The sequence below is a fragment of the Chenopodium album genome, chromosome 25, assembly GCF_948465745.1.
Source record: "Chenopodium album chromosome 25, dcCheAlbu1.1, whole genome shotgun sequence".
Taxonomy (NCBI): Eukaryota; Viridiplantae; Streptophyta; class Magnoliopsida; order Caryophyllales; family Amaranthaceae; genus Chenopodium; species Chenopodium album.
Genome location: NC_137858.1, coordinates 354,802 through 374,476, shown reverse-complemented (window position 1 = coordinate 374,476; position 19,675 = coordinate 354,802). Strand labels below are relative to the sequence as shown.

The 19,675-nt window shown below is 34.9% G+C and overlaps 3 protein-coding genes across 3 annotated transcripts; 2 read left to right on the top strand and 1 right to left on the bottom strand.

Annotated features, from left to right (window-relative positions):
- Window positions 1–248: 248 nt before the first annotated feature.
- Window positions 249–3,644, bottom strand: LOC145615674 (pectinesterase 2-like). Its single transcript, XM_081670734.1, has 2 exons — window positions 2,741–3,644; window positions 249–925 (listed from the first exon to the last, which is right to left on the bottom strand). The coding sequence occupies exons 1-2, from the start codon at window positions 3,642–3,644 to the stop codon at window positions 249–251; spliced, it is 1,581 nt and encodes a 526-aa protein (XP_081526860.1).
- Window positions 3,645–6,745: 3,101 nt separating this feature from the next.
- LOC145614525 (uncharacterized) lies at window positions 6,746–11,244 on the top strand. Its single transcript, XM_081669580.1, has 10 exons — window positions 6,746–6,991; window positions 7,119–7,248; window positions 8,385–8,523; window positions 8,607–8,819; window positions 8,917–9,055; window positions 9,552–9,702; window positions 10,390–10,499; window positions 10,578–10,675; window positions 10,793–10,862; window positions 10,978–11,244. The coding sequence occupies exons 1-10, from the start codon at window positions 6,899–6,901 to the stop codon at window positions 11,065–11,067; spliced, it is 1,233 nt and encodes a 410-aa protein (XP_081525706.1). The 5' UTR covers window positions 6,746–6,898; the 3' UTR covers window positions 11,068–11,244.
- A 6,541-nt stretch (window positions 11,245–17,785) lies between these two features.
- Window positions 17,786–19,584, top strand: LOC145615329 (putative pectinesterase/pectinesterase inhibitor 36). Its single transcript, XM_081670396.1, has 3 exons — window positions 17,786–18,050; window positions 18,442–18,771; window positions 18,893–19,584. The coding sequence occupies exons 1-3, from the start codon at window positions 17,786–17,788 to the stop codon at window positions 19,582–19,584; spliced, it is 1,287 nt and encodes a 428-aa protein (XP_081526522.1).
- Window positions 19,585–19,675: the final 91 nt, after the last annotated feature.

Sequence of the window (19,675 nt, the reverse complement as noted above, 5' to 3'; positions counted from 1 at the left end):
TTCATATACTATCATTACATCAAACTTTAACTTGGTATGATACAGTCTATACAATACATAAGGAAATATTTTTTTATGACTAGCTTAATTAAGAGAAGAAAATCATACATGTAACACGTTTTCTAATTTATACAAATTATTATGATGATGTAATCCTTGTACACAAGTAATACAACACTTTTTTTAAATTTACAACTGTGCTAATGAATTATCATGCATGCTATAAATCTATGACTCGTGAAATTTGCCTAAAGCCCAGACGTAAAAGGCACACCAGTATTAGACAACCAAGAATCACCAGCAATAAAATTTTCAACAGTAAACTTTCTAGCCTCGGAAGCACTTGTTATCACATGGTAACCCGGCCAGTTAACCCGGTTCGATGTGGACGATCCGGGACCCGTATTAGCATACTCCCCATAGTATAGAGTGCTAAGGGCAAAATTGCCATCCCACTCTAGCCATCCTTTTGGATCAACTACATTGCTCAAATATGTCTTCATAAAAACAGTCCTAGAATATTTGCGCCAAGGTCGGCCCAAGTATGTCTTAGACCCTTTTTGGTCTTCGGCCGAGCTGACCCGAGAATTATGGATTGATATACCCGTGTTCTCATTCGGGTCAGTTCGGCCTTGGGCCGTGATCGTGTTGGTCCCAGCAGGTGGATACCGGGTATAAATGTTACAATTTTGGATTACCACAGCCGCGTTTCCAAATATAAAGTCTACTGTACCATAAATGTTACATTCACGGTAGAATTGACGGTTTGAGTGAGCGTAGAGGGTGTCTTGGTATCCTTCAAAGCTACATTTGTAGAAGACTGATAGGTCCGAGTTCGACCGGAGGGCTACAGCTTGGTGGTTTGATGGACCGGCCGTGTTCTGGAAAGTAATTCCTTGTGCCATGAAACCACTACCTACTACGGCTGAAAAAATGAATATCAAAGTGATAATATTGTTACATCACTGCACCTATATATTAATATTCAATGATATTATATATACGTAAGCATTGTATTTTTTTTTTTTTTTAGGAAATATACGTAAGCATTGTAGACTTAGAAGATAAATTGTTCATATTATATACATCACCTATATACTTGGGTCAGATTTAACAACATAAAATATTATTCATTTATTTGTCAAAGATTGTTACATAGTTAATTAAATGTCACATTGGTCTAAACTCTAAACTGTATATAATCTAAACAAGTTCTATAAGAAACAAATATAGTACTTTCTAAAAATGTTTGATTTATTTATTTTTGTTAGTGGACCAACTCAACCAAAAACTTAAGCTGATGGTTGAGGCCTAGGAATATGTTTTATACTCTATCACTCCCCCTCACATGAGGGACCCTTTGGGCTTGAAATGTGGCTGCTACACAGACCCACCCATACCTGGTGCGAATTAATTCACTTTGAAGGAGGGGCGGATGAGATTCGAACCCGTGACCTTTGTGTCACGCTGGCTCCGATACCATGTTAGTGGACCAACTCAACCAAAAGCTTAAGCTGATGGTTGAGGCCCAGGAATATGTTTTATACTCTATCAATTTTTTTATTTTTTATAAATTTTTTTAGCCTTAGAGTCAATAATAGACTCAATACTCGAATTTAATTAAGTTAATGAATAATACAATTCATTTTTAAACTTACCTTGCTTTAAGGATTAATTTTAATTTTTTATCTTCTAGGATTGAATGATTGATACATAAATTAAACAGTCATCCTCATGCAAACTTCTTACCATGTATGTATTTTATTAGCTCCTCAGATAAGAAGTTATGGCTTTGGTCACTTTCAAAGTTTCAAGTTTCAACTTCATAAACTACCAAATACCAATAAGTAGGATAATCACATACGAGTATTTCTGAAAACTTTAGCTTACATTATCATTGTTGTATTTTATGTCGTTTTACTTTTGGTTCGCTTTTATGTTAACTTAGTTATTTAGTATTAATTAGGTAAGCTAAAGATAAAAGTTACTATATGCTTATCTCAAACCGTTAAAACTTAAGTTAGTGGTTCACATTTCTTTCGATCATAATCTTAAAGCAATTACTGATTAACCAAATATCATTCCTTTTATAGAAACATTTTGTTTTAGATATACAATTTCATGCTACGTTACCTTAGTAAAGTATAAACATATAATTAAGGATAATAAAACAAAGATGAACATATCCATGATCAATAAAAAGAGATGTTGATGTAAGATATTATCTCTTCTCTTACGTTGAAAGACTTGATGTTATTGGAGTTTTGAAAACTACCAATCTAGTTATCTAGATAGAATATTGTTCTTCATACAAATTATGCTGGTTAAGAGAACTAGCTAGGTGTGATATAATATTAAAAAATAAAGAAAAAAATTATAATACTGTCTTGCATCATATGTCGTTTTACATAACAGGTCTTAGCTTGTATGTGGAAAGCTAAGTCGCGCCAAATCATATTCTAATAACTTTTTATATGAATTTGTCAGTGTAGTGATAATGTTGATATAATAATAAAGGTTCTTTAAAACCTTGATTATTGCATGCATATATTAAATATTAAGTACTAGTATAATGTTTTGGATGGACGAGAAATATTCATAATTATCTTCTCTTGTTTTCCATTTTAATAACAATTATAATGGACATGCATTAAGCTAAAGATTGGTGTACATGTATATCTCAATTATATATATATACGTCCCTATTTTGAAATACATAATTAAATAAAGTTGAACTTACCAACAGTAGCTGATCTATATGTAGTGGAACCGCCTCCAACACTTTTGCTCCCAGTGATAATAGTGTTCCCAATTCCATCACCTAAAAACATAATATTGTTCAACTTACTTCCTACTTCCAAATTCTCCGTATAAGTTCCTGCCTTAATATGAATCACAAACCTCCCACTCCCTTTTCTGCTTGAGGCAGTAGCACTTATTGCTTGCCCTATGCTCTTATAATCCCCTGACCCATCTAGGGCCACCACAAGGTTTGCTCGAGCTCTCAATGATGAGGACGATGACTGCAACAACTTCCGGTCACCAGGCCTAACCCAGTCCGGGAACTCATCCTTGCTGGGCTCATCCCAAGTATGCCCTCCAACCTCACTAACCGATCCACGACTATTAATAGCAAGTGCATTTCTAATCAAGCATGAAACATTGGCATTGGACAACATGGGCATAATATTTTTGGTAACACCTAAGTCACTAAACCCATTTTGGCATGTTTGGAAAAGAGTTAGGGCTGAACTGAGCCATGCCTGAGCATCAACCCGGGTGCAACTAGGGGTGTACATAGTCCGGTTTAGATGTTGAACACTCATCTCGTACAACTCCAAACAATCCTTCAATGCCGCCTTTTCTCTCTTATTCTTACAGCTGTTTCCTATAGAGTGTGCATTTAGATGAGCTTTTTTAGCATTTTGCATGGCACTTTGCATCATCATCTTAAGAAAATCTGATTTTCCTTTGATGGTGGAAGAATATTGGTTATGGGTAAGGTAATATTTACATTGTTTAGGGTATGGTGTTTTGCTACACCATGATAATAAATTAGGAGGTCCATTACCTTCAACCAAAAAAGGAGTAAACAAAAATGTGAGAAATACAAGTATTTTTTCTAAGATAGAATAATAAGCCATAATTTTGTTGGGTGATGAATTTATGAGATAGGGGTTTATTTATTTGAGGTTTAATTTTTATAATTAGCTGGTATTTATATTGCATGCATGAGATAATGATTTATGTAGGAGTTGAATTGGATGGAGGTCATAGTCTTATAATTGGATTATTGACAAGCTAAATAAGTAGGTAACGGAAAACTTATTAACATTTCCATTTTTTGTCTACTTTAATTACTTACGTAATACGGTTCACTACTTAAATGTAGATATATAGATGTTCTTTAATTTTTTCTTTCTTATGATCAATCGATCAACAATTTCACTTCAACCTAGCTCAGGCAATAATATAATAACATATACTCCGTATCCTTTAGAGTATATGTAGTATGATCAATATGTTTGTCTCTCATTCTTCCATAGAACTATACTTGGTATATAATGTAGAAGACATCATTCATAAAGCTAAAGTTGATCACAATTAATTGTCATTATTTATAAGTAAGATTTATTTCTTTGTTAGGATATGAATTGTTATCACACAAATTAGTTTATCAACGAGACTATTAATTTTAACAGATTATGTCAGATCAGATATGTACCTTACTTATCTATATGCGTGAACAAGTAGTTTAAAAAAAACAAACAACTACCATTTTGACTAGCTTGAAAGAAAACTTATTAATGGACACATCATTTTTCGATCACATTATGTTGAAAATAGTCATTAAGTACATGGTGTATATACGAAGTAGTAATTAATAAGGGTGATGCATGCGACTAAAGACGTAAACGCCAAGCATAATTTGACAAATATATGAATAACAAGAAATCATAAACGCCATATTTATAATATTATGCATGTGGCACGTTTTAATAGAATTGTGAACATATACGGGTTCAATTTATATCATAATAGAAAGCTTTTTGCTCCCAAAATAGGTCTACAATATAGAAAGCTATACAATCATCGTTTTCAGAAATAAATGTCGTCCATAACTTAGCTTTCTTTCACGACACTATTTTTCTAAGCACGTAGAATACGAAAATTAATTATTTTACTTTATAAGGAATTCAAATTAATAGCAAAAGGTGGTGTTACTAATAATTTGATCGAGCAAGCTAAGTATAGGGTGACAGTAAATCGTAAGAATTGAAGTTGCTACACTACTTTAAAAGAAAGTCAATGTGAGGCGCTTAATTGTACAAGTATATAGATGAATACACGACAACTCTACTTTTATTAAAAAGTCTAGCACAATGCAAGCACAAGTATATGTATAAATATATTGCACCCTAGTTTGACATGAATGTTTTGCGTTGTTTAAGCTATACTAGTCCCTTGATATGTATTACAATAAATATATAGGTCATGTTTAGTTTGTTAGCATTAACAAATTAATTAAGTTTGTATGAGATTCATGTTTTGGTCCTTCATACAACATTACTTGGTCATTATATCTCATTATTTAGTTAGAGTAGAAGTACCATGCATACAATGCCAAGTTTTTAAAGACTAAATTCAAGTTAACTTCTAAATTAATCAAAGTAATAATAAATAAGATTGAAATTATTGAATTAAGGTAGAAGTGCAAATCCATTCCAACTATTTAAACAGAAATCTGAAAACATCACACCAAATTGTAACCAATTAAAAAGAGGGGAATTGTATGTAGCCAGGCCAACAAACTAATTAAAATTTTCAACGCCAAACTTGAGAGTTGAGTATATTGAATGATCACATAATATAGTTCCTTGAGAGTTTAATCCATTTGAAAAATCTAATTATCCAAATTCAAAGTTTCAAAACACATACTTGTATTAGTATAGTACTCGTAGTGATTATTATCTTGATCACTTGAAGTTGATGACATGAACTTGTGAACCAAAATCTAACGAACTTGATTAGAGGTGGCGGCAAAACCTATCCTATCATCTCTATTCGATAGAGATGGCCAAGTTATCTTTGTCCCCATGTATACATTAGTACAAGCTTTGTTCGTATGTGGTATGGTTTGAATTTTTTAAGTCTAATACGATTATTTAATTTGACTTAGTTTCAAACCGTATTTGTATATACTAATACAAAATATAAAATAATTGAATACTATTAATTGAAATTTAATATTGTATCATGTTGTCTTTTACGCTTGCTAATGCACATAAATTGATCGTTAATATGTTGAACTCTCAGTAATTAAAAATTAAACTAGTGAGTAGCCCGGGCGTTGCCCCGGGATACTACTTTTGTAGTTGTGCAAGTGCTAATTTTTAAGAGCATTTAATAGTGTGTATGTAGTATGTATATTCAATACTTTTATGGTATAATACTATTTAGTGTGAAACATTAAAGCATAACCAACAATTTGCCTAGATGGTTAAACAATAACATTTCTTCAAAGAGGTCAAGGGTTTGAACCTTTTCATCCATATATTTTATTTTAATATAGTTGAGGCCACATGAAGTATTTTTGGTAGTGCAGATGATGGGGCACATTGAGGAATTGAGTGGATGACGTGGCGTAATAAGGAGTTGAGTGAGTGACGTGGCGTAGTGAGGGGGTCTACGTGGCGTAGAGATGTTTTTAGGAACGCCTTTTAATAGATTAGTATAGATTACTCATTACATATAAATCGCAATAGATAGTCAAATGAAAGCATATAAATAAATAGTGTAAAAGTCAACAATATGGTGCAATGTTAAGAGAACATAAGAAGTATATAAACACTATGTGACATTTTTAAAACAATGACTGAGATGAATAAAACAAACCCTTAAATGAGAAAAAGTTTAGAGTCTGTTTAGGATAACATTGAAAATTGACAACTGAAAAGTGAAAACAATTTATTGTTTTCTATTTTTGAATTTTTATTTTAAAAAAACTGAAAACTAAAAACAAAAAACGATATCAATCAAGCCCTAATATATATAGTTTTTGCAAATAATAACAAAGTAGTAATCTGGGCTATTTGATTCAAGCCCACACATAAAAGCCCACAAAGATTATAGTGGATCCACATACCGAGTTGAGTTACCAATCCTACTCTATGTTTACTACTTCAAACTTAAAATTAAATAATAAATAAATTAAAAAATTTAACCAAACAAAAAAAAAAAAAGTAAAAAAAAAAAAAGAAATTCGAGAAAGGAAGAAAGAGGCAAGTGAATATCGAATCGAAGTGAAGCTAAAACTAGGGTTTTTCTCACTCCACCATAGCCGTTCATCCCTCTTTCTCTCTCCTGTTGAATTTCTGAGTCAGAAATCCTTCCAACAATGGCGACCATTGTTCCAACTACCGAGGAAGATCCAGCTCTCACCGTTGTTCGTTTTGTTTCCGAGCTTACTTGGGCCGACGCCGGTGCCGAGGTACTTTCAATTTTTTCTAGGATTTTTAGGTTTTAATTAGGGTTTTGATTCTGATTTTTATGTATTTTTTTACGATTATATTGATTTATTTGTTTCTAATTGTTGAATTTGGGGGAAAAAATTGAAGGTTGCACAGCCTCAAGTTGCGAGATTATGCCAGGAGGCGCTGGAATGTATGGTGATGGAGAGATGGATTGATTTGGCATCGCTGATTCTTACTTCTGCTGATTTGGTTTTCTCTAAGGTTGCTGAGAAAGGTAATTCCTTGATCCTTTTTGATTATTATTGAATGCATGATACTTTGATATGTTAATGATTTTTATATTGATTGTGCTCAAATTGGTTGTATATTGTAATAAAGTATCCAACTTTGAGGTGTTTGTGGCTTTTTTGAGGTATTGGTTGAGTTTGGATTAAATTGATGATGAATAACTTGGGAGGATTTGAGAACTTGGCATTGTTGTTTGTTTTTAATTCTTTTATTATAGTGAGGATTTCAATTAGCTTTATAATTATGGTACCGTTTGGGTTGGTCAAATTCTGGATTGTTATGAGCTTTACAATATTAGACTTCTTTACTCCAATAATCCTAATATCTTCCCAGACTCATGTCCGACATGTATCTAACACCTCAAACAAGCTTTTCTATATCCGTGTTAGATACTGCTATGATCTTACTCCTCTTAGGATCAGTTTGATTACACTTGCCTACTTGAGTGTTTCTATCCACTACTCCACTTTACTTCCATGAGCAAAGCTTTTGAAGGGCAAAGATGTAGTCAGAAGTAGGTATAAGATGTTTTCGTTGTACAGGTATTGAGCTAGGTACTAGCGGAATGTAGTTTCTGATCTACTGAATGCTGATGTGTGTGTATGGTGCAGACCCTCTCTAGTTGTAGTTTTTTAGGTTTCTTTTTAATAAAAGTTGTTAGAGCTCAACTGATAATATTGACCTGGGATGAGTCAGTTCATGTGCATCTTTAGGACTTTAGCATGTGTTTAGTTGTGAGTGCACAAAATTTTCTCTTTATTGTTTATGTTATCTTCCCAAATTGTGGCAGTGCAAGGAAGATTTTGCTTAGCATCAGTGTTAAAAACTTAAAATACACGATCTAGGACTTAGAAGATTTACAAACTTGTGAAAGTTGCTGATCTTGTCAACTTAGGTTATTATAAGGTAGGATTTTATGGTAGACAGATCACAGAGTTCTCTTATGACAGTCAAACATCTTCTTGATCGTGCAAGTTAGGTGCTATTATTCTTTTAAGAGACTGTTGACTGACTTCAACAGCAATGAGCTAGTGACCCCTTCCCCATTTCAATAAACCCCCTTTTGATTGAGTAGGATATGTTTTCTTGTAGTGAGTTACTTATAATCTCCTTTTACCTCAGATATTGAGTGCATCTACACTGTAATTTGCAACCTTGTCACAAAGTCTGAAAACCCTGAGGAGGTTTTGGAGATCGTGAAACTTATTTCTGCTAAAATTGTTCAACAACCAAACGAGAAGCCTGCTCTGCGACTGAAAATGTACATATCTTTTTTTTTCAACTCCTTTTCCCTTTAGTTTGTAAAATTGGTCAGACTTTCTAATTTAGTGTGTTTTTCTCCAGATTGTTCAATCTTTATAACCTTCTTGAAGATGCATACAGCCGTTTCTATGTTTATTTGAAGGCCCTCAACCTGGCTACCAGTGGTAAAGTTACTGAGCATGTTGTGCCTTCCATCAAGAAAATTGACAGTTTCTTGAGTGAATGGAATCTTAGCATCCAAGATCAGAGAGAGCTTTTTCTTGCAATCTTCAACGTTTTGAAAGAGAGTAAAAGGTATTCTCTCCTACCCCCTTCCCCACTACCATTGCCACATAAATGTCTTATTAATGTTTAAACATTTCATTATGGTGCTAAAATTTTGTACTTTCAGCTCTGGAAAGGAATCTTTCAATTTCCTCACGAAGTATTTGGCAACTTTTTCTACTGAGGATGAACAAGCTTTGAGTGAGGCCAAAGAGGAGGCTGCCAATGCTATCATAGAATTTGTGAAAGGACCTGACATGTTTCAGGTATGTATGTCTGCTGTTTATATTTTACTTAAGCAGTATTTTATTCTGAGATTATGTCCTAGTTATGTTTACACCATTAGTTAAAAATGGGGTTTGGGTGTGTTGGCTGGAGTATGAATTGAGATATGAAATTATTTTCCTCACATTTGCTCTGCTTTTGAAAGCTTACTCTTCAAGTGCAGTTCACAGTTATTAAATAAAATTTTTGTCACTTTATTTGCCTTGGATGATGATATACTTTTTAAAAATGTTTTTTGCATTGCTGGTTTCTTATGCTTGAATACCCTTATTCTGAAAAGGGGGATTGGGGGGTGGGGGAGGAGGAGGAGGAGGAGGAGGGGTGGCTTCAAGTTATTGCCTTTAAGTCTTTGGTGTGTCGTGTGTTTTTTTCGCGAATCATCATAATTCATACTGATATTACTATTTCAATTTCTGCTCCTTCATCTGACAAGGTGGACTATAAAAATAATTTGAATATATGTTTTTTATGTCACAGTGTGATTTGCTGGACATGCCATCAGTGTTACAGCTAGAGAATGACGCTAAATACTCACTGCTATATCAACTCCTAAAGATTTTCTTAACTCAGAGGCTGGATTCCTACATAGAATTTCAGGCAGCAAACTCTACTGTGCTGAAGAACTACGGTAAATTGCATTTCTTGTACATTTGATCTTTGTTCTGTATGGGAACTTAAAACTTTTATGATACAGATTCTTGTATTTGATTATATTAGGAAGAGAAAAGAATGAATGGAGTATATATAAATCATCCCTCTTTTAATAACTGAGTATGCAAAAATGATTTTTTAGAGTTTGATGGATAATACAAACTTACATTTCTCAACAGCCTGATGAGACAAACTGTATTTGAAATGGTGATGATAATATTTATAACAATAAAGATTTCACACATTTTTCTGACTATATTCAGTTTATGCCTTCACCTCTCATCCATTCTCAGGCTTCAGGGCTCTCATAACCTTAGTTCCCTGATGTCCTCGGGTGACTATTTACTTCAGAAGAACATAAGATTTTCTGTATGCTCTGTACTTCAAATGGAAATAATGTATGTGAAGTGCTGTGAGCCTATAATATGGGGATCTATGTTGCTGGAATTTAGAACCTTATTTTCATAAGACTTTGTCATTGATGATTGAATTGCTGTTGTGATGTATGTCAAGTGCTGTGATTAATGTTTTTGTTTTGGAATTTTAAACCTCATTCGTAATGTAGAATTTTCTTGCAATTAGTGATTTCAAATAAAAGCTAGTTTTCTTCTGTGTTATTCAAGGAAGAGAGATGACGATTGCTGAACTACCTTCGTTTTTTTAGGTCTTGTTCATGAAGATTGTCTGGCAAAGATGAGGCTGATGTCATTAGTAGATCTTGCCTCTAGCGAGTCAGGGCAAATTCCATATGCTCTTATCAAGGACACTCTTAGTGTGAGTTGCTTCCGTACTAATTAGGTTTTAACCAGTCTGGGTTTTACCTTTGTTAATATTATGCCTTGTGCAATTCAGGTCAATGACAATGAGGTAGAATATTGGGTTGTTAAAGCCATAACTGCCAAGTTACTCGACTGTAAGATGGACCAGATGAATCAGGTTGTCATTGTGAGGTATGTTCATGAAACGTTTCATATTGCTGTGTCTTATCTTATTAACACATAATATCTATCTTCTTCTTCTTTCTTTTTTTTTTTTTTTTTTTTTTGCTGATCCCTTTCTATGTGCAGTCGTTACACTGAGCGATTGTTTGGGCAACAACAATGGGAAACCCTTCGATCAAAGCTAGGGTTATGGAGGGTAAGGCTTTTTGAAACATCCCCCATCCCAAAAGTGAAGTGATTTGTCTCTTTTTTTAGGCTGCAACAATCATGTACTAATTTGTGTTTGCTAATTTGTTAACTTTCTTTTTTAGGGAAATATTGCAAGCGTAATCAGCACAATCCAAGCAAACAAGGCAACCGAGGATGCTACACAGGCTATGCAGAGCATGACAGTTCGTTGAGATTCAGTGTGATTATCTTTCCCCGTCAACTACACCGTTAGAAATCTTAAGTAAGGGCACACTAGTTGTAATTACCCTTTAATGTGTGGCGGAATTGAAGTCCAATCCTACGATTTTGACTGAGGTTGCTTTGTGTTCTATAATTGTTTTTCAATATTAATTTGTTCCTGTAGACAATTTCATCTAGCGCAATTTATAATTTTTTCCCCGCTTGAAATTATGCTTCGTATGTTGACAATGTTGTCATCCTTGAACTGAAAGCAAATTAAGGCACCCCGTTAGTCTGTTACTCCTTTATAAGGCACCCTTTTATTGACCGTTCGAGCTCTTCCTACTCTTCAATAACCAGGTCTGGTAAAATTTTTTAGGTATAATTACTTGACAACATAAAGTATGTTAAGATGTAAATCCAACTTTGCAAGTTTCTTCTCATACTTCAAGAATTCATTGGACTTTTATGGATAAACCTTTTCAATTATGCATACTAATTTGTTGATTGTTATTTTATTGAACGGTATCCAAATCTTCCAGACCTTGCTATTAACCCCTCCAAATAATAATACGTCTTGAACTCTAATTACTTCAGGGCTAATAAGTTATAAATGATTATACAAGAATTATAAACATTCTTTACGAGTTTTATCAGCCAAATCCTAAAAAACAGTTTTAAAATCCATAAATTAGAGTACTAAGTAGAGCTGTCAATTACTGACCCGACTCAAAAACTCGACCTGAACCGGCAATGATCTGAACGCTTTAAGTTATTTGAGGTTTTCGCCACCGGGCCCCAAAACCTCAAAATTTCCTATTTTGTAATTTTTTTTTTATCTTTTTTCGCCTGGAAATAAAAATTGCCGAGATGTTTACCATGGTCCCTTATACCCTCTTAGAATCCAATTGGGTCGGTGGAACCATCTAATATGCCCTTAAATGGTCATTTTTACCCATTCACAACTTGAAGTGATTTCGTAAAATCAAGCTTACCACGGACATTTATGACAACATATAATGATCATATGTGGTTTCAAACGGAATTATATAACCCCGAGATATATCCCTTAGGGCCTCAAGGCTATTCGCCACCGAATCCCGAAACCTCAAAATTTTCTCAAAAAGCATGGATTATAGCCTTCAATTTTGTAATTTTTTTACCTTCTTTCGCCCGGAACTAAATATTTCAAAGATGTTAACCATGATCCCTTATAACCTCCGGGAGTACAATTGGGTCGATGGAACCATCCAATATGCCCTTAAACGATCATTTTACTCGATCACAACTTGCAGTGATTTCGTAAACTCAAGCCTACCACGGACGTTTATGACAACATAAAATGATCATATTTGGTTTCAAACGACATTATATGACCCCGATATGTATCCCTTAGGGTTTCAAGACTTTTTGCCACCGTGCCCCGAAACCTCAAAATTTCCTCAAAAACCATGGATTATAGCCTTCAATTTTGTAATTTTTTACCTTTTTTCACCCGGAAATAAAAACTGCCGAGATGTTTACCATGGTCACTTATACCCTCCAAGAGTCCGATTGGGTCAGAGGAACCATCCAATATGCCCTTAAACGGTCATTTTACGTACCCGTTCACAACTTGAAGTGATTTTGTAAAATTAAGCCTACCACGGACGTTTAAGAAAACATATAATGATCATATGTGGTTTCAAACGCTATTATATGACCTCGAGATGTATCCTTTAATTTTGTAATTTTTTTATCTTTTTTCGCTTGGAAATAAAAATTGCCGAGATGTTTTCCATAGTCTCTAATATCCTCTAGGAGTCAAATTGGGTCGGTGGAACCATCCAATATGCCCTTAAACTATCATTTTACCCATTCACAACTTGTAATGATTTCGTAACATCAAACCTACCACGGACGTTTATGTCAACATATAATGATCATACATGGTTTCAAACGGCATTATATGACCCCTAGATGTATCTCTTAGGGTTTCAAGGCTTTTCGCCACCGTGCCTCGAAACCTCAAAATTTCCTCAAAAAGCGTGGATTATAGCCTTCAATTTTGTAAATTTTTGACCTTTTTTCGCCCGTAAATAAAAATTGCCGAGATGTTTACCATGTTCCCTAATATCCTCCGGGAGTCCAATTGAGTCGGTGGAACCTTCCAATATGCCCTTAAACGGTCATTATACCTGTTCACAACTTGTATAGATTTCGTAAACTCAAGTCTACCACGGACGTTTATGGCAACATATAATGATCATATATGGATTCAAACGGCAATATATAACCCCGAGATGTATCCCTTAGGGTTTCAAGGCTTTTCCTCATCGGGCGTTGAAACCTCAAAATTCCTCAAAAAACGTGGATTATAGCTTTCAATTTTATAATTTATTTACCTTTTTTCGCCTGGAAATAAAAATTATCAAAATGTTTTCCATGGTCCCTAATATCCTCTAGGAGTCAAATTGGGTCGGTGGAACCATCCAATATGCCCTTAAATGATCATTTTACCCGTTCACAACTTATAATGATTTCGTAAACCTAACAGTCTACCACATACGTTTATTACAACATATAATGATCATATATGGTTTCAAACGGCATTATATGACCCCTAGATGTATCTCTTAGGGTTTCAAGGCTTTTCGCCACCGTGCCCCGAAACCTCAAAATTTCCTCAAAAAGCGTGGATTATAGCCTTCAATTTTGTAATTTTTTGACCTTTTTTCGCTCGGTAATAAAAATTGCCGAGATGTTTACCATAGTCCCTAATATCCTATAGGAATCAAATTGGGTCGGTGGATCCATCCAATATGCCCTTAAATGATCATTTTACCCGTTCACAACGTGTAATGATTTCGTAAACTCAGACCTACCACAGACGTTTATGAAAACATATAATGATCATATATCGTTTCAAAGGCATTATAGACCCCGAGATGTATCCCTTAGGGTTTCAATGCTTTTCGCCACCGGGCCCCGAAAACCTCAAAATTCCTCAAAAAGCGTGCATTATAGCCTTCAATTTTGTAATTTTTTGTACTTTTTTTGCCTTGAAATAAAAATTGTTGAGATGTTTTCCATGGTCCCTAATATCCTCTAGGAGTCAAATTGGGTCAGTGAACCATCCAATATGCCCTTTAACGATCATTTTACCCGTTCGCAACTTGTAATGATTTTGTAAACTCAAACCTACCACGGACGTTTATGACAACATAAAATGATCATATATGGTTTCAAACGGCATTATATGACCCCTAGATGTATCTCTTAAGGTTTCAAGGCTTTTCGCCACCGTGCCCTGAAACCTCAAAATTTCCTCAAAAGTGTGGATTATAGCCTTCAATTTTGTAATTTTTTGACCTTTTTTTGTCCGGAAATAAAAATTTCCGAGATGTTTACCATAGTCCCTAATATCCTCCGGGAGTCCAATTAGGTCGTTGGAACCTTCCAATATGCCCTTAAACGGTTATTTTACCCGTTCACAACTTGTATTGATTTCATAAACTCATGTCTACTACGGATGTTTATGACAACATATAATGATCATATATGGTTTAAAACGGCATTATATAACCCCGAGATGTATCCCTTAGGGTATCAAGACTTTTCCCCATCGGGCCTCGAAACCTCAAAATTCCTCAAAAAGCGTGGATAGCCTTCAATTTTGTAATTTTTTGACCTTTTTTCGCCTGGAAATAAAAATTTTCGAGATGTTTTTCATGGTCCCTTATATCGTCTAAGAGTCAAATTGGGTTGGTGGAACCATCCGATATGCCCTCAAACGATCATTTTATCCGTTCACAACTTGTAATGATTTCGTAAACTCAAACCTACCACGGACGTTAGTTTATGACAACATATAATGATCATATATGGTTTCAAACGGCATTATATGACCCCGAGATGTATCCCTTAGGGTTTCAAGTTTTTTCGCCATCGGGCCCCGAAACCTCAAAATTCCTCAAAAAGCGTGGATTATAGCCTTCAATTATGTAATTTTTTGACCTTTTTTCAATTCGCCTGGAAATAAAAATGACGAGATGTTTTCCATGGTCCGTAATATCCTCTAGGAGTCAAATTGGGTCGGTGGAACCATCTAATATGCCCTTAAACGATCACTTTACCCGTTCACAACTTGTAATGATTTCGTAAACTCAAACCTACCACGGACGTTTATGACAACATATAATGATCATATATGGTTTCAAACGGCATTATATGACCCCTAGATGAATCTCTTAGGGTTTCAAGGCTTTTCGCCACCGTGCCCCGAAACCTCAAAATTTCCTCAAAAAGCGTGGATAATAGCTAGAGTTGTCAAAAACTAATCCGAGAACCCGACCTTAACGGACAAAGATCTGAACCCAGCCTGTACTTGAATAAAGGGGTGAAACTAGTAACTTGTAACCTGACTTGAACCTGATCTGATCTTAACCGAAAATCTATTTGATCCAATACTTTATAACCTGAACCCGAACCTGCCCTGATCTGATAGTAATTGTCAACCGATTTAATCCGACCCGAAAACAATCTGAACCTGTACTTGTACCCGAGTCAATTAAAACATGAACCCGAGTCATGGAAGGTTTAATAAAATTTTATATACCTTTTATTCAGCTTATATAATGGTTTTATTCTGTAAACCTTCAATCCAATTTAATAAAATCTTTTGTTCGGCTTATATAACTTTTGTTGTGTATTACTCGTGTATATAGGTTTAATTAAAATCTTGATGATGCTTGATCAAAATATGAAAGGCGTAATTATATAGTTCAACTTGGCCACATCGATATTTATTAGAATTGAACTTGAACCAGAACCCGACTCTACACTAACCCGAACCCGAATGTACCATCTTGTTAACCCATACAAACCCGACTCAACACAACTCGAACCTGAAATTTAACACTATCTTCTTTTAAATCGAATTGAACCCGACCTATATCCGAAAAGGTGAACAAACCGTTATAACTTGAACTGAAATTTACCCAACCTGAACCTGATCTGAAGCTAGATTGACCCGACATAACCCGATCCTGATTTAACCCGAGACCTAATTTGACCCGACCCAAACCCGACTTGAATACCCGAATTGACAGCTCTAGTACTAAGTTGTACCGAGGTAATAAGATTGACATTGTGATAATATAGAGCTTATTATATAAGTGCATTAAGAAAATGACAATTTAGTTGAGGTGCATGGAAATGAGAAATGGTGATATTGATGGTTCAAGCACAATGTCGCATGTCCAGTTGCGTAAACCATAATACATGGCCTTATAACAACTAACATCCAACTCTAACCGCAAACCTTATTATCATCAACCTTGACTTGATATTCTGGAAAATTCAACCATGCAAAAGATGCCCCCAAATATGTGTAAATTTAACTTCTTCAACTGAAATTATGTGTCTTTATTCACTTCATTCTCGCCAGCTGAACTAAACTTTGTACATTCATAGCATTACAAGTTACTACTCTTACAAGACACCTATGTTGTTCCACGTGTTCGAACACCTCGAATATACATGTGTTTATCTTAATCAATCAGAAGTTTGTTTAAACACCACGAATATACATGTTTTTATCTTAATCAGTCAGAAGTTTGTTTAAAGAGGTGGTACTAAATTAGTAATAGCTTTATGAAGAAGGTAGTTAGTAAGGAACATCCTTTTAATATAGCTAAAGACTTCCTTATGTTCGGTCTAGATACACATATTGGTCATATTGATGTTGAAAATGTGAACCGTACAGTTAATAACAACATAAACTTTTATTCATTTGCGAGTTTGCAACCATTGATACGAATATGATGACATAATGCAAAAGTAACATAAAGTTAGCTACTTGAACATGTATATTCATCAAGCAAAATCTTTTCTAAATTTATCAAGCTTAAACATGTAAATACTATTGATGACATTTAATTTGCTACTTCGCCTAACAAAATTTCCATATGACATCAATATTATGTTTATGCATGTAAATCTATGTAGCTTTTATTATTTGGACTTCTTTGGACACTTTCATGTCCAACATTATCTTTTGTTCATATCACAAATTCACAACCACCTGTCTTAATGTATGCTTCCATGTGTAACTTTTCTAAATTCTAATGTCATAAATTCTATGAATATAACTATATATAAGTACATTTATATTCCTCAAAAAAAAAAAAAAAAAAAAAAAAGGTACATATTTATAAACCTTTAATATATATAATTCAACTCACTTATTTATGGAACAAAATAACAACTTGACTCTAGCCTTACTCGTCTATCTCTACCGCCAAGAAAAAAAAGTTGCAATAAATTAAGAAAAATAAAATGTCCACTCTTGTTACTACTCTAATCTTTTTGGTTAATTGTTTCTTAGCAATGGCTTCATCTACCAAACAAGAGCTAGAGAAGGTTCAAATGGCTCAAACCATGGTTCTTCAAGCCAAGAATTGGGCTCAATCATCATCATCATTTGAGGATTTTTCTTTGTTTGGTGGTGGTCGTCATCAAGGTGGCCTAAGCCATACCAATAATGCCATGGGTGAGTCTTCTTTGTTCTTAGGCCGTCATCATCTTCGCGGAGGCAGTCATCATAATAATAGCAAGGATGAGTCAACTTTACTCTTTGGTCATGGTCATCGTCATGGCGGTTTAAGCAATAACATGACTTTTAACTATATCAATAACGTCTATTCTGTTAATAATAATAAACATTCTAAAAATAATTATAAAATTAAAATGGCTATGATCGATTGTGCTAAGCTATATGATCAAGCTGAGCCAGGGCTCGGTCGTTTAGTTGAAAGAGATGGGAAATATAGCCATGATGACGCATTAGCATGGCTAAGTGGTGCAATCACAAGCCATAGGACTTGTTTGGATGGATTAAAAGAGAAAGGTGTACGTGAAGAACTTCATCCTGTATCGCAAAATTTGACTACGTTGTTATATGAAGCATTGGCTTTTCATGCAAAGAAACAAAGGTTTCGGAGAAAATCAAAAGGTAATCAAGCTTTTAAATTTTGATTTTTTTTTTTTTTTTTTTTTTTTTTTTTTTTTTTTTTTGCATGTACAAATAATAGACGTTGCTATGACATTTTGTTTGAAGTAGACGTGTATAATTGTATAGTTACACCTTGACTCTGGCCTTTAGTCAATAATCTATACAGATATTCCAAGCAAGACTTGACTCACTTGGTAAGACTCTTATGTTAAGGTGTGAAACACGCTAATTAAGTGAAGGTGATTAGATTCTTTTGATTATTTTTATTTTTTATGTAAATAATAGGCATGTGAATATGTGATACTGCATGATAAAACTTTGGTCTAAGTTAACATAGTCTTTGAATGAAAGAAATAAAACATGCAATTTAAACTCAGAATATGTGCAGTAGGGGCACAAGGGAGGCCAAAAGGAAAACCACTCGTGGGAAGATTAATGTCCTGGAAGCCGGCAACTTCGAGGGCGGATATCGTGGTGGCAAGAGACGGGTCAGGCAATCACCAAACCATCAACAAGGCAGTGGATGCATTAGGCAAGATAAAAAACAGAGGAGAAAGCAGAGTAATAGTGTATGTAAAAGCAGGAGTATATAATGAGATAGTTGAAATTCCAAGGCACCTAACTAATGTCATGTTTGTTGGAGATGGCATGGGTAAAACTGTGGTCACTGGTCGTAAAAATGTCTTTGATGGCGGCACCACTGTCAATTCGGCTACATTCCGTAAGTTCAACAAATTTCTTAGGCAAATATTTCATGTACACAATATGCGATGTTTGTATGTAGATCATAAACGTGTTCGTTACGTGTATGTCTAGTTAAGTGTTACAATGTCCTTGAGCAGGGGTATTCGGCGATGGATTTTGGGCAAAAGACATGACATTTGAGAACACAGCAGGACCCCAAAAACATCAAGCAGTGGCATTGATGGTAGCTTCAGATCACTCCCTCTTCTACCGATGCAGTTTTCTAGGATACCAAGACACGCTCTATGTTCACTCTCTTAGGCAATTTTATCGCGACTGCTTTATATATGGCACAATAGACTTCATATTTGGTAACGCGGCTGTTGTGTTACAAAATTGTGACATCTTTGTTAGAAAGCCTATGAAGCACCAGAATAATATGATCACAGCCCAAGGGAGGGAGGACCCGAATGAGAACACAGGGATCTCGATCCATGGGTCACGAATACAGCCTGCATCAGAGTTCGTAGGCCTAAAGCAATCTTTCAAGACCTTCCTAGGGAGACCTTGGAAGAAGCATTCAAGAACAATTGTTTCTACAACATATATTGATGGGTTCATCCATCCAAGGGGTTGGACTAATTGGGAGGGGAATTTTGCCCTCTCAACGTTGTATTATGCCGAATACATGAACACAGGTTCTGGGGCAACAACTCTAGGTCGGGTAAACTGGCCCGGATTTCATGTCTTGCATCATCCTAAGGAGGTTGATCCCTTCATGGTAAGGAAATTTATCCAAGGTGAATATTGGATATTGAAGACCGGTGTGCCCGTTTGGCTTGAAATTTGAAGTTTATGTAAATGCATGGTGGTTTTCTTTCACAAATTAGGAATAATAGGTGTATCCTTGAGGAAAAAAATAATGTTGAGCTAATTACATC